The 15990-nt window shown below is 34.7% G+C and overlaps 1 protein-coding gene and 1 long non-coding RNA gene across 3 annotated transcripts; both read left to right on the plus strand.

The window, feature by feature from the left end:
• Window positions 1–1132: 1132 nt before the first annotated feature.
• On the plus strand, window positions 1133–2072 carry LOC133828875 (3-hydroxy-3-methylglutaryl coenzyme A reductase 2-B-like). Its single transcript, XM_062258945.1, has 2 exons — window positions 1133–1320; window positions 1663–2072. The coding sequence occupies exons 1-2, from the start codon at window positions 1211–1213 to the stop codon at window positions 1847–1849; spliced, it is 297 nt and encodes a 98-aa protein (XP_062114929.1). The 5' UTR covers window positions 1133–1210; the 3' UTR covers window positions 1850–2072.
• Window positions 2073–3857: 1785 nt separating this feature from the next.
• Window positions 3858–5417, plus strand: LOC133828876 (uncharacterized). 2 transcript variants are annotated; one of them, XR_009891356.1, is made up of 4 exons: window positions 3858–3961; window positions 4301–4386; window positions 4685–4784; window positions 5046–5417. It is a non-coding gene; the product is annotated as an uncharacterized LOC133828876 (long non-coding RNA). The 2 variants fall into 2 exon arrangements; XR_009891355.1 differs by lacking the exon at window positions 3858–3961 and having other exon boundaries at window positions 4118–4386; window positions 5046–5414.
• The last annotated feature ends 10573 nt before the right edge of the window (window positions 5418–15990 follow it).

Here is a 15990-nt window from a genome sequence, read left to right on the forward strand (position 1 = left end):
CTTTTCCCCCTTTAAATTCAATCTAAATTTAAATAGAATACTGTTGTGGGGTACCATGCTAGTTGATGTGACATACGATGATAAGTGTAATTTAATATCATTTGGGTTCTACATATTGTAATTTTTAAAAGAATGTTTGAAACTCAATCTTAATCAATCATCGTACGTATGTCGCATCAATTGATGTTAGACACCTTATTGTATACCATAGCAATACTCCTTCATATAAGAGCATACCCTTTTCTCAAAACTAAAAAATTTGTGTACCAAAATAACAAGTCTCTTCTATCCACCACAACAAAATATACATTCTATGATTCTGCATTATGTCTTACATTATAGTTGTGCGACAATTAAAGTTTAAAGAGGTTTTTTTATGTCTATGTTTGTATGTAAGACATAGAATATTTTAATTTTATGTCTAATTTTTAAGACATAAAAAGATATGAGAGACGTTAAAAATGGGGTTTATATATAGCTCCAGAAGAGGGATTTCACGATATCCACTAAGGAGACATGAAAGACCTACCACTACACCAAATACCCATTTCCATAACACACGAATATAATACTAATAAAAAAGTGTTATGCTAGAGTAATATATTGGGCCACTTTATGAAAAAAGGGCGGTAATAATTCCACCATCCTGCCACATATTTTCATTTGTGACACCTGAAAATGAAAATATGTGTTCATTTGTGACACCTGAAAATATGTGAGACCCAAGAGACCCAATTCATTCCCTTCAATTCTTTCTCCTTTTTCCTCATCATTCTCTCTCCTCTCTCTCGGATCTCTTTCTCCCACCAGACCCGTCGAAGCTTCGAACACGTGGGCCCAAGCCCTCACACGACACCAGAGGTGAATGACGACACCGGATGCCAGCTCTTCTTCTCTTCTTCCCTGTGTGCGGCCAAGCCTTCTTTTTCCCTGCGTGAGACCAGGTAGCTCCGGCCGGTTCAACAACGACGGTTTCAGTCTAAGAACATTGGAAGGGTTCGATTACGAATCTATTTTGGGGCAGTGCTGTGAAATGCCTGTTGGGTACGTCCAGATTCCGGTGGGGATTGCGGGTCCATTGTTGCTCGATGGGTTTGAGTATTCGGTGCCAATGACGACTACGGAGGGTTGTTTGATTGCGAGTACAAACAGAGGTTACAAGGCTATCCATTTGTTTGGTGGGGCTACCAGCGTGTTGTTGAGGGACGGCATGACCAGAGCACTGGTTGTGAGTTTTAATTCCGCCAAGAGAGCTTCTGAGTTGAAGTTCTTCTTGGAGGACCCTGAAAATTTTGAGACACTTTCCATCATCTTTAACAGGTTAGTCTATGCTTCATAAATATCATATGTATATATGTAAAGTTTTATCTATTGTTTGTGGTTTTGGTGATTGAAATTTTAACACGGAGATCGATATCATGTTTTTATTTTCTTTCTCTAATTTAATATAAATTTGAGTAATAAAGCATGAAGCTGAATCTGAGGATTCGAAAGTATTAAAAGTAAATAAATAAAGAAAGAAAGAATAGAAAAATGACGTAAAGGCTGAATCTTTAGTCAATATACAGCCGTGAAGTTTCTTTCAAATGTCAGATTCATCGAATAGTAATGAATATTAGATTTGAACCATTTGTCTTATTGGGTTTTGGTCATCGTCTCCAGGTCTAGTAGATTTGCCAGGCTCCAGGGTATTCAGTGCGCGATTGCTGGAAAGAAAGTGTATATCAGATTTACCTACAGCACGGGAGACGCCATGAGGATGAACATGGTTTCAAAAGGAGTTCAGAATGTTCTTGATTTCCTTCAAAACGACTTTGATGACATGGATGTTATTGGCATATCTGGTTAGTTTTTTTTTTTTTTTGGATTATTATATTTATATTTTTAGACCATTTAGTCACTTTTCTTTCTTGTGAACTTGTCAAATTTTTCTTCAACCTGAGTTGTTGCTGCTGTTCCTTTTTTCAGTTATGTACAGTAATACACCCCCTATATTCATATCCCTTGAAGATGAACTCAAGGAAAATAAAACATTTAAATAATCAAATAATGAAATAGTTTAATTTGACAATAAGTTTCAACACAATTATTTTATGTTATTGCTATTTTGGCTTGTATCCATTCATTTATTAGAGAATTGAACTGTGTCTTTTATTTTATTAGATAAAATAGAAACGAATAGAATATCTAAGTAGTATCTGCTCAAGCTTTTATTTATTAGGCTAACTTTTTATGTACTAAGGAAGGCTTATGTAGAAAATTTTATTTATTAGATTCAGCATGCCTATTTACTTGAAATAGAAAAATTAATATGAAAATCTCAATGTAAAGTTAAAAAAGAGTTGAGGTTCAACCAATCATTTTGTTTACAAGAGAGCATAAACATTTATTTTTGTAATGGGTTTTGTGGATTAAGTTGGGATCAGATTGTATACTAGTTTTTTGTAATGAATCCACTTATGCTTGTTTGTTTTTATTGAATAGCCGTTACCACTGGTTTTCTGAGGCCATAATTTTATAAATTCAAGGGTGAAAAGTCGAAGCTTTCCAATAAGATAACAATATATGTATATATTGTTAGAAAATGTAATATTACATGATTAGTTTTCTGTTTCTGGTTTGTTAGTTTTGTTAGCTTCAGTTGTATTCAGTTAGACTGTTACAACTTCCATCTATTTCTATGTTGTGTATTGCTACTGTTGTAAAGTTCTATATATAAATAAGATTTGCCTGAGTCTCAAAATCTTCTTTAGAGCTACTTTTTCTCCATTTACATTCTTGAATTAACTGCTACCTCCCTATGCTAATTTGTCGGGTTTGCTTTGCTTTTATCTTATTCACCCATGGGCATTTTGAGTTTTTTCAACTTTTTTTTTTTATAAAAAAAAGGAGTATATTAAAAACACATAAAAAATTACAACTGCCAGATTTGAAACACCACCAAACTTACAACAAACTCAAAACAGAGACTAAAATACAAGCCAAATCACAAACTCCTAACCAACTCAACAATTGATCTATTCTTAGCCAAACACTGTTGACTCAAACAGCCAAAAAATCTAGCTTTCAAACTCAAACTTATCATTTTAACTAAACTTATCATTACACCAGATGCCATAAAAGGCCACCCTCCAATCAAATAAGAAGTGTTTTTTTAGGTTCCCCATATAAACATATACATATATTAGTCTATATATATCCAGAACAATCCAGCTGGAATGAAGAACTGACTTTCTCCCTCAAAGAACCTAATGGAGTTTTGAATTTGGTAAGTTCCCAAGATTTTGAATTTGTAGCTATCCAAATCTGCCACATAGTTTCAATTTCAAGATATAATTTAGTTTGGCACTCATCTCTGCTATGTTAAATCCTAAAATTGTATTTTGTTTAGCCATTCTGAAGTTGCATATTGTTCAAGTCTTTACATAACTATGTTTTAGATGGACGTCAATTGTGCACAAAATTATTTTTCTTGCGTTCATTAGTCTGAACTTGAAGTATTACAACGTTCTAATTGATAGCACAGCTCCAAAACCTTTATTTATTGTCCCTATATTCTTTTCTCACTGAATATGGGAGCTTCAGCTCTAACTTGTGAGTTTATGTAGCAAATGTTACACCTTTTCCTTCCTCAAGCCAATTATTGGCTTTTGGCCTTTATCAATAGTTTCAGTTTGCATCTATTTTTTTAATCTTCTTCTCATGTATTCCTTTGAAGACATAATTAAGACTAGTATGTTATATGACAAAAGTGCTTTCTCCCCTTAGGAAGTGTTTGATAAAGACCTCTTGAAGACAGATGACAAAATGGGACATGCACAACTCAGCCTTCAACCACTTGTCTTTGCTGCTAGACTCAGGTAGATTCTGCAAAACTTCAATGGCGAGACGGTGTTAAGGAAGGTTGTCCCAGATAGTGACAACTGTTTGGTCAGAGAAAGCTCCATCACTTGTGTCAATGGTAATGTTTAGAAAGCTCCATATTTCTTCTCTAGTTGTGAATGTTTCTTGCTTGCTCATTTGGAAAGTAGTTTTGTTCCATAATTAGAAGTTTCTACCAGTGCAATTTATTGGGTTGATTGCTTCTAGGGTACTAGGATTTTCTGATGTCCATTTTTAAAAAAAAAAATATATGGATGTGGGTTATCTTGATACTAAATGGTATATACTAAATTTTGTGAACTTGTATAATTATTAATATTTATGTCATAGTAAGGTTTTCTAGTTAAAAGTAGATTTTAAGTCAGATTTTTCAATACTTGCTTCAGTACTTTTAATTTGTTTTTGTCTCTCTTCATAGTTTGATGCTGCAAAATTAAGAAAGCTAAGACCAAGTTTCAAGTAGAACGAGGGTTCTGTTACTGCTGGCAATGCTTCAATCATAAGGTTCCCACCTCTCTCTTTCCCCCCGCCGCCAATGCTGAAAAAAAAATTATTAACTTAGTGTGGTAATGCAATCAGATATATTGTTTCCTGTGCCTTTTGTTTAGAGGCTTGTACTATCTAAATACTTATTTACTTTCTTGTACATTTAAGCAACTGGTGTGCAACATTTATTGTAGTTTATGCTACAACAAAACTGGTTTATTTTCTGTGGGCAACCTTTTTCTTATTTTTATGTGTGTGTGACTAGGGTTTCAGATTTTAACTTGCCTTAATATGGTTTGGTTTTTATCATGAATAGTGATGGTGCAGCTGCATTAGTCCTAGTGAGTGGAGAGAAGGCACTTCAACTTGGATTGCAAGTAATTGCAAAGATTAAGGGCTATGCTGATGCAGCTCAGGTACTCCAATGAATTGGCTTCCTAGTTCTATTTTACTGTTGCTGAAACATAGCTCAGGTACTCTATATATATCTAGTGAACATGGTGCCTGGTGGTACACATGGAAAATTGTTGCTGTTGCCTTACATTGTGTTAAGTAGGATTATTATTTAAAGACTTGGATGAGGGTTATTATTAAGCCAAGTACTTGATAGAAGATGCTTATTTGATCAAAATGATACAGGCATTTAAGAGGCATAATGTTATGTTTTTTTTTTGTAGGATGGAAGGAGCAATGTGCCAAGTACTCTCCTTACTCCACATACTTTGAGGGCAGACTCAGCTCTGGCATGCCCAACTCTGTGTACAACCAAAGTAACAACTCAGAAAATGGAAACCATTCGGTAGTTGGACAAACTGCAGAATCTCTTGCATCAAACGATAAGCTCGAGGCATTTAAAGATCTTACCATCTAACTATGATGTTGAGGCCGATGTTCAGTTAAAACATTTTTAGAGTTGCAATCTCTTGTATTATTATCCCTTAATTTGGCTGAATTTCCTTCTCCAGAGGTTGCAACAATAATTACTGGACAAGCCTAGTACTCTTCCATTTGATGAGGTATGTTTTTCTTACTAGAAGTGCTACTTTTCAATTGCGTGTACTACAATCATTTTTTGACCAACTGGTGATTAAACCACAAACTTAGAAGTGAATAGAAGATCTGAGTAGTATCTGCTCAAGCATTTTCGATTGATTCTGCGACATGCTTCTGCAATGGTTGATTAACATTGACCTGATATCATTTAAGTATAAAGTAACTAAGAAAAGACAATTCATTATCATTCTTTTTTCTTTCTCTACAATGTGTTAATCTGATTAACAACCCTTGTAATATTAATTATAAAGAATTGACAGAAGTTTAGGTTTATTAATTTAGGTAGGATTTTTAAAGATTGATTATAAGCCCCTGAAGTTTCGGTTTATTAATTTAGCTTGGACTTTTAAGTGTCTATAGTTACTTCTGAACCACCTCTATGTGTTCTGCAAGGTGAGAGCTGCATCAGTAACATGTTTTACGGGCATAACTTCCTCTGTATTCTTCTCTCTTGCGAAGGAGAAACATGATTTCATTCTTTCTGCTGCGGTAAGCATTAATTATGTGTTTTTGACTTGTTTCTCTTGGAAATTAATTATTTGCATACAAGTTTATGCATTATAACTAAGAGACTTTGCAGATTAATGCAGCCAAACAAGACGAGGTGCCTTCAGTTAGATCAGCTTCTTGTCTAGCCATTGGTGTCATTTCATGTTTTCCTGAAGTTCTCCAGAGGTGATTTTAATTTTTTTTTTCATGCTTTCATGTTTCTTTGAGCTCGAAATATAGACAAAAGAATTACTAGAAACTAAATGGTATGGTGCAGAGATCTTGAACAAATTGATTCACACAGTGGAGATTAATACCCGCAACCCCTCAATATCAGTATTTCACTATGTCCATTGTAAATGATAAATTTGTGAACTTAATCACAGATACGAGCGCTCAATAATTTACCCTTTTAGAGTGTTATTAAGGAAGTCATATTTTCACCTCTCGTACAGAAGCTATTGATTTCATATATATGATTAATACTCTCACTCAATTACACTACGAAATCTCCAAGATGTAAGTATTGGCTAGACCATAGGGTAAGCTGATAACGAACAAGTCAAAAGATTTAAATAATATAATTAACAGAATATTATCACTCAGAATTAAGATCAACTTGATCTATGGTCAACTTTGTGACATTGATTAGATTCGATAACAATGACACTTATTTATCTATCAATAATCAATATTGGTCCTTGTCCAATGTACCATTATACATTTGATCTTATCTACTTGGTCAATGCCTTAGATAAGACATCACACCCTGAATGTGTAAGTAGATCATATCGTAGATTACCAAATCAGTGAAAATCCAATGCACTGACTTAATATTAGGACTCGTTCTTTTGAACATATAATTACAATTATAACCCACTATGCCTAGTCACTATAATTGTAACTATTTATATGTTCGAGATTTTATAAATGTTTGTATTATTCCAATAATCATGTAATAAAACAAGCAAGCAACACGGTTTTCAAACTAAATGATTTCTACTACTTTTACAAACAATATAAAATCGCATTACATATTCGACACAGTTTTATAAGGGCATAAAACACAACAGCTTATGCCCATATCTGTTGTTGGCTTGCTATTCGCTGGTCCAGCAAATATCATGCTGGTCATGGCCTAGCCTTTCTTAACAATTGTAATGGTAAAATTATTGATTTCCTGAGCTTCTCTCTGATTTCCTTTTTCACATCCGATCCTTGTATTGGTATGAAATTTCATCATGAGATGAATTACGAATTTTAGGGCTCGCAAGTCGATCAAGATCGATCTTCCTAAGAGGGCATTGAAGGCCAAGGGAATATCGACCACAACAAATGTTGCCATAACTGCACTATTTGCAAGTGCAGTTCCCACTGTTACTGCTAACTTGATTATTCCTACTGGAGTAAACCCTTCTCTAGTAAAACTATATAAAGTTTGGATGCACGATTCTAGGTCTCGAACAGACAACTTCATTCTCTCAAGGGTTGTTTTGAACAGAAAGTTCATTGAGGAACCATGGTCTATCATCGTTTGTGCCACGATCATGTTGGCAATCAAGGCCTTGATTACCAAAGGATCATTATGCAGAAATCTTACATGCGTGGTGTCATCCTTAGTGAATGTTATTGGCTCATATTCGTAGCGAGGGGTTTAGGGGGTACACTCCTCGATTACCAGTACTTCATTCACCGATTCGTGGCAAAGTGTCCGAGCATAGCGTTATAAGTATTTTCTACTTTCGCCTGCCAATTGTTGTCATCTGCATATCATATCTAGCCAACAAGTTGTGGGAGCTGACTATAATGACTGAGATGGTGCATCCGCATTTGGAGCTACAATTTGGGTTTAATCAACAGGACATCGAACATACTTTCTCATGGCCTGATGGTTTTGGCGAATGAGAAATTTGATTTCTTCCATGAGCTGGTTACACTCATTCGTGTCATGTCCGTAGTCGTTATGGAAACGACAGAACTTGTTCATGTCTCTCTTACTTATATCTTTCCTTATGGGATTAGGTTTCCTATAAGTTACCTCAGCTTGTGTAGCTTGAAAGACTTCTTCTCATGACACCAAGAGTGTAGAGTAAGTGGTAAAATGAGGATTGTACTCTCGTGGCTTATCATTGGTTTTAGACCTTTTGTTGTCTTTATTATTGCCACAATTTGAGTTGTTATTTATTTTTCCACTTCTTTGTCCATTATTATTTCCATTACCATTACCATTGGTTGTCTGGTTCTAGTTTTGAGCTCCATTGTCTTTGGCTGGAAGGGAAATGCTGGAACCTACCTGATTGGCTTGATCTGCTTTTCAAATGGCCTCTTCTAGTTTAATGAACTCGTATGCTCAATCTAAGAACTCTCTTTTGGAGTAGACGATTATCCTCCTCAAGTTAGTCCATAAAGGACCCTTTATTTGGATTCAAGCAATGATAGCCATCAATTTTCCCTCGTCGTTGAGCGTCTTTGATCGTGCAGCCTCTTACATGAACCTATGCACGTAGTCCTTTAGAGGATCGTCTAGTCCTTGCTTAATGTCAACAAGGTCGTTGAGTTCAGCAGGTGGGATACGAGCGACAAAGAAGTGTCAGTAAAAGAGCCTCACAAATGTATCACAGGATGTAATGGTCCCTGGCTCCAGTTTGAAGAAATTTTGTTGACCAATATCTGATAAAGTGCAAGAAAGATCCAACAAAGAACATCTTCTCTAACCCTTGGACATCCGTCTGTATCTCGAAATTGTTAACATGTGAGACAAGATCTTCTCTTCTAGTGTACATCTTCCAAGTTGGCATCTTGAACTTGAGTGGTACTATCAGGGCATTGAGCTGATCCAAGAAAGGAGACCATTTCTTTCTTTCCAGTTCAATGTCTGTAAGCTTCAGGGCTGTTAGTTCTCGTACCATCTGAGTAAGAACATCTAATTGTGCATGGATTGTAGGTGCAACAATTGGTACAACAATTGGTGCTGCAACAGGGATTGCAGTATCCCCTGCCTGTGGTGTATGTGGGATTATGAGTGCGATGGGTCTGACAACATTTGACGCATTCTCTCTCTAATATTATTAAGGACATCGTGGAGATAAGGTTCTTTGTTTCCCAGTTTATTAAAAACACTTCCCCCCTTTGGTTGCCCCCTGCATTTTGACTGTCCACTCGAGGAGGAGCTGGAGATGATCTTGTGGGACAATTAGTTGGCTCATGCTGCCTTGGTGGGACAAACGATCCTACAGGTTGCACATTCCCCATGGGTGGAATATCTTGAGGCCCAGGTGGCCTTGGAAGAATAAACTGTCCTCTTAGATTTTGTCCTGTCAATGGTCATTATACTGTTGATGGTCACGGGGTTGGTAGTAGGTGTTAGGAATATATTTTACAGGATCATAAATATTTTCAAGTATGTTTCATATATTAAACAAATTAAGATATAAAACAACCTAGAAACATGCTTCTAATGAATTTCATAAAGTAAATCAAATAACAGAGTTTAAGAATCTTACTTTTACGTAGCGGATATTGAGACTCCTTCCTTCACACTCTTTAACCCTTTTTCCTTTTTGTCACAGAGTAATAACAAGAGAGTGAAATGGATCTTCAAACTACACAGTCTTCCACAATTTCCTTTGATCACCTAGACTAGGGTGGGCGATTCTCAACACATGAGATGGAAAAATTATGGAGAAGAAGAGAGTAGTGATGGGCGGCCACAATAGGTCTCTTTTGAGTCTAGGTTTTTGCTTTTTCACACTTACTTGACAACCCTAGACTTAAGTCCATATTTATAGTAATATTTTAGGGTTACTTTAATTTAATTAAAGAATTAAAATAATAGCTTAAAAATCTCTATATGACTGAATATTAGATATTTTGCCAAGCCTTGGGATTTTTCCATTTTTAAATTCAAAGCATAAAAGGCTTTTAAATTCAAATACTATTATTTTCTATAATTATATAATGAAACGAAACCCTTATTTATTTATTAATTAAATAAATATAATATAATATAATATAATATATATTATAAACAAATTTTGCTATATACCAGAACTATTTTATTAAAATTTTATACATATATAATTATAATTTTATTTAAACAATAATTAATTAATTAAATAAATAATTTATTCAAATTAACTAATTACAATTTGAACATTGATTTAATACCATTTATCAATTTAACATCATTTTGTCATAATTAATAAATTTGCCCAAAATTATATTTTCTTCTCTAAATTCCACATCTTAGTAAAATTGTCCAAAATTGAAAGAAAATAATTTTGACAATCCTAATTGATAATTAAATCAATTAATCGAGACTATCTAGATGAGTTAATCAAAGGCATTGTGGGGACCATGGACCCATGAATTCAAGCTCTAATAAGTTACCGTAAAATAATTATCGAATAATTTCACTACCTTATTAATTTTTCGTGACTCTAGTAAAGACTCGGAATTGCACTCTTGAACTTATAGAACACTTTACACTTAAAGTAAATACGTTTTACAACCATATTTTTTCCTTCATTCCTCCATAGATGGTCTACAACTGAGTTGGGTACAAATGACCGTTTTACCCCTCATTGTATCTTATCCTTGCAAACCACTAAGTTCATTGTAAATGATATTTTCATGAACTTTAATTACATAAATGAGTACACAATCATTTAACTCATTGAACCAAACTATAAGGTGATCATCATTTCACTTCTTGCTAGATGCTATAGATATTAATATCTATGATTAACACTCCCACTCAATTATACTACCAAGTCCCCAAGATGTAAGTATGAGCTAGTCCGTAGGGTAAGCTAGTAACGAATGAATGAAATGACTTTAATAATATGATCAGATAGAATATTAGCCACTCAAAATTGATATTAAATTGACCTATGGTCAACTTTATGATATGACTATATTAGATAATAACGACACATTTACTTATCTATCTAAATTCAATATCGGTCCAATCTGATGTAACAAATACATCTGTTCTTATCTACTTTGCTAATGTTCTAGAAAGAACATAACACTAAAATGTGTAAGGATATCATATAGTAGATTGGAAATCTTAGGACTAACTTATTTTGAACATATAATAATATTTATATTCCACTGTGATTACATCACTATACATATGATTAGCTATATTCTCAGGATTTAATAGAAGTTTATATCAACTAAATAATCATGAAAATAAAACATTTGAGCAAAGTGATTGACCGAGTGAAAAATGATTTCTATGCTTTTATTGATAATAAAATGAGATTGCAAAGAAGTTGAGTTTTAATTAGGGCATAAAGCCCCAACAAACTTCCAATTGCACTAATTGAAACTAATGCATTAATTCTACTAATCTCATTTCCTTGATATGCTTATCAAATGTCGCTTCAGGAGGTTTCTTTTAAATAGATCCACAAGATTAACTTCAGATGCAATCTTCATAACCTTCACATCTCCCATGGCCACATATTCTTGAATTATGTGATACTTCCTTTCTATATGCTTACTCCTTTTGTGATTTCGAGGTTCTTTCGCGTTGGTTATCGCTCCTCTGTTGTCACAAAAAAACACAAGCGATTTATCCATATTTGGAATAACACAAAGGTTTGAATAGAACTTCTTTAGCCAGATTATTTCTTTAGTTGCTTTAGATGCAGCTATGTACTCAGCCTCCATAGTGGAATCTGAGATTGCAAACTACTTTACGCTTCTCCATATCACAACTCCACCCCAAGAGTAAACACCATTCAAGAAGTAGACTTCTTGTCATCGAATTCAGTATGGAAATTTAAATTAGTGTAGCCTACAAGGTTTAGAACACCACCCTTGTAGACTAAAATATAATCCCTAGTCTATCTTAAATATTTCAGGATATGTTTAACTACTATCCAATGTTCTGGTCCTGGGTTTGATTGATACATGCTCACTACTCTAACTCCATAGCAGATATCTTGTCTAGTACACAACAAAGCATACATCAAACTTCCAACTGCAGATGCGTAAGGAACTTTTCACAATGCATGTTCCTCTTCAAGAGTCTGGGGAGATTGCTTCTTTGAATGAATTCCATGGCGAGACGGTAGACGTTCTTTCTTGGAATTTGTCATTGAGAGACGTTCAAGCACTTTATCAATGTAAGCTACTTGAGATAAGGCTAAGAGTTTGTTCTTTCTATCCCTAATGAACTGGATACCTAGAACGTAACTCGCTTCACCCAAATCCTTCATCTGGAATTGAGTGCTCAGCCAATTCTTCACATCTAATAATTTCTTAACATTATTTCCAATGAGAAAGATATCCTCTACATAAAGAACCAGGAATACCACTATTTGATTTGCCCTCACTTGGTAAACACAAGGCTTATCAATATTTTGTTCAAAGCCATAGGTTTTGATTATCTCATCAAACCTAAGATTCTAGACACGAGAAACTTGCTTAATTCCATAAATGAACCTATTCAACTTGCAAAATTTTCCTTCTTGTTCGTCTACTTTAAATCCTTCTGTCTGATCCATAAAAATGACTTCATCAAGCTTACCGTTAAGAAAATTTTCTTGACATCCATTTCCCAGATCTCATAATCGAGAGCAGCTGTTATGGATAGGAGGATGGGAATGGACTTAAACATGGCTACCAGACTAAAAGTTTCTCATAGTCAACGCCTTCTCTTTGGGTATATCCATTTGCCACTAATCGAGCTTCATAAGTTTCGATCTTTCCATCAACACCTCGTTTCTTCTTGTAGATACACTTGCACCCATTGGCCCTAAAGTCACTAGGTCCTTCCACAAGATCCCAGACGAAATTTGAGTACATGGACTCCATTTCCTGTTTCATGGCTTCGAGCCATAGTTCCTTTTTAGGGCTAGCCATTGCCTATTTGAAAGACAATGGATTATCTTCACCAATGTCACTAACCACCATATTAGTTTCATCATCCAAACCATAGAGAATTGGGTTCTTAGAAACCCTCCCACTACGATGAGGCTCCATGATTGTGTTATCAAGAACAATCGTACTTTCTTCATTTAAATCAACTTGCGTTGGTTGGACATGAAGAGTGAAAATTTCTCCACAATGGAACATTGGTTGGGGTCAATTCTTCAACCATCTCCTCTAGAAGTACATTGTTGTGCGGTTTGAAGTTTTGGACATAGTCATTTTCGAGAAAAATAGCATTCATGGAAGTAAACACTTTCTTTTCTGAATGACTATAGAAAAGTCCACCCCGAGTTCCTTTAGGATAGCCAACAAACATGCAAACTTCAGTTCACAGTTTTAGCTTTCCTTCCTTTTTCCGCAGGACATGGGAGGGACACCCCATATTCTATAATGGTGTAACTAGGTTCACGACCATTCCAGAATTCTAAATATGTTTTGGGGATTTATTTGGATGACACAACATTTAGAATGTCGTTCACAGTTTCAATTTCATGTCCCCATAATGAAGTTGGCAGAGTTGAGTAAATGAGCATGCATTTAACCATTTCTAATAAAGTTATGTAATGGAATTCCGCTATACCATTTTGTTGAGGAGTACCCAGGGCAGTAAGTTGAGATAAAATCCCAATTTTAGTTAAATGATCTTGGAACTGCATATCCATATATTCTCCACCCCTATCAGATTGTAAGATCTTTAATGTTTTACCTAATTGGTTCTGAGCCTTAGGAATTCCTGAAACTTTGAAAATGTTTCTAATTTCCTATACATTAGGTAAAGACATGAGTAGTAGTCGTCAATGAAAGTCACGAAATACTGAAAACCACCCATGTCTTTCACATTTAGAGGTCCACAGACATCTGAATGTACTATTCCAAATGGTTCTTTGGCCCTATCACCATTTGTAGAGAATGGACGCTTTGTTAGTTTTCCTTTTAGACATGATTCACAGACAAGTGATTCATAGACAAGTAATTCACCTAATGTGAGTTCCCTCAAAGGCCCGCCATTTGTAAGTCTTTGAATCCTATCATAGCTAATGTGACCTAGTCTCGAACTACATAAATATGCCATGTTATCGCTATTGGTCTTTTGATGTGTATTGGTCCTATGTTTAGCTACCTTGAATAATTCATTATTAAACACGAGGGGTTCAGCAGGTTGAATAATATAAAGCTCATTTTCCAAACATGAAATACACAATTGTGATCCATTGAAATAAATAGATATATTCGAACTTGTAAAAGTCATAACAAATTGTTTTGATTGTGACATGGAAATAGAAATTAAGTTTCTACTAAAATTCGGAATAAAAAATACATCATTTAAAATTAAAATATTTATTTATGAACTTGAGGCGAGCTCTTCCTCTAGCTTGGGCGAACACTCTGTTCCCAACTCTAAGATTTAAGCCCCATTCGTCCACCTCCTGCCATGATTTAAGAAGCTATAAAGAATTACAAACATTGTTAGTAGATCTAGAATCGATAATACAAACAGATTTATCATTCTCTAAAACACATGCTTCTAAGATAAATGAACTATAATCATGACCTTTGTTTTTCGCTGCTAGAAACTTGCGGCAATCATGTTTCCAATGCTCCTTCTCATTACAGTGGAAGAATTAATCTTTAATTTTCTTGTTATTCTTTTTCTTCCCCTTAGGCGTCTGTGCATCTACTTGCGCACTCGTCTTTGAAGCCTTTGTAGGCTTGGGGTTAGTGTTATGTCCACCCTTCTTCTTGTTTCCAACTTTCGAAGATGAAGCTAGGTTAGCTTCAGCCTTAGCTAGATCAACAGTAGCACCCGTAGTCTTCTTTTCTCCTCACTTACTCAGTCCACCCATGATAGACTCAAAAGTTTGAAGCTCGTTCATGAGTTGAGTCAGACCATAATCAAGTTTATTCTACACATAGTTGGTAGTGAACGGTAGGAAAGCTGGAGAGAGACTGTTGATGATTAATCCTCATCTATTGTAGCTCCCTGCAATTTAGCTTAATGAAAGTAGTTTATCATCTTCATCAGGTGATCAGGAACGTGCTGAGACGGTGCCATTCGAGCGTTGGCATAGTTCTTGGTGGCCACATACTTTGGCCCGAACATGTCTTGGAGCTGATCCATGATTTCGTAGGTCGTCTCAACAGTCTCCATCTTTGTCTTGGGAGTGCCGACCATACTAGTCAACATGTAGTAATGTGCCTTGGTGTTAGTGGCCTACCAACACTCGTATTTGTCTCTTACAGACTTGGTAGCTCTTTCAGCTAGAATTTTTGGTGATTCCTCAATCATGAAAAACTTGGAGTTGTCACCAATCAACACAATGTTGATATTTTGCTTCCACTTAAGGAAGTTTTCTCTAGTGAGTTTCTACATCGATAATTGAGAAAGGATGGGAGTAGACAACCATAATTAAAACTACAAATTATCAATAAAATAGAAATCGATCACTTTTGCTCAATAAAACTTCTATTCACACAAATTTTAAGAAATAGCACAACATTTACCAAATATATGTAAGATATGAGAAAAATACACTACAAGAAAAAATGCTTTTAATAACACCAAAAATGTGTTATCAAAACCTACGATAACACTTTCTGATGTGTTAAGACAGACTATGTTATCGTAGGTCAGTGTACTTTACATAACACTTTATCAGTGTTATACAGATGTGTTATTGTACTGTCAACGATAACACAATTTCTGTGTTATTTTAATATATAGATAAGTGTTGAATTATGTTATTTATAGTCGATACTATAACACTTTTTTTTTTGGGTTATACTACACTTTAGTATAACACTTTTTTTGTGTTATCCTACACTTTAGTATAACACTTTTTTGTGTTATCCTACACTTTAGTATAACACTTTTTTTGTGTTATACTACACTTTAGGATAACACGTGTTATATTAGCTTAGAGAAACATAATCTTTTTTTACTTACACAAAACTAGGAAAACAAATATGAAAGTTGAAGCCAAATAAGGTAACATAAATAGATTTTTATTAATTACTCAAATGTAATTACAATATTTAGTCTACTAGTCTAGGCTTAAGAAATCATATTACAACATAATTTATGCTCAATTCAGATTCCTTTATCACTAAATATAAAACAAGAAATGTATACAAAAA

The sequence above is a fragment of the Humulus lupulus genome, chromosome 4 (genome assembly GCF_963169125.1).
Source record: "Humulus lupulus chromosome 4, drHumLupu1.1, whole genome shotgun sequence".
Taxonomy (NCBI): Eukaryota; Viridiplantae; Streptophyta; class Magnoliopsida; order Rosales; family Cannabaceae; genus Humulus; species Humulus lupulus.

What these genes read in the sequence shown, in the direction of transcription:
- LOC133828875 (XM_062258945.1), top strand. Translation starts at nt 1,211, where the DNA reads ATGACCAGAGCACTGGTTGTGAGTTTTAATTCCGCCAAGAGAGCTTCT. An exon ending in CTTTCCATCATCTTTAACAG is followed by an intron (nt 1,321 to 1,662) that starts GTTAGTCTATGC and finishes CATCGTCTCCAG; the next exon opens with GTCTAGTAGATTTGCCAGGC.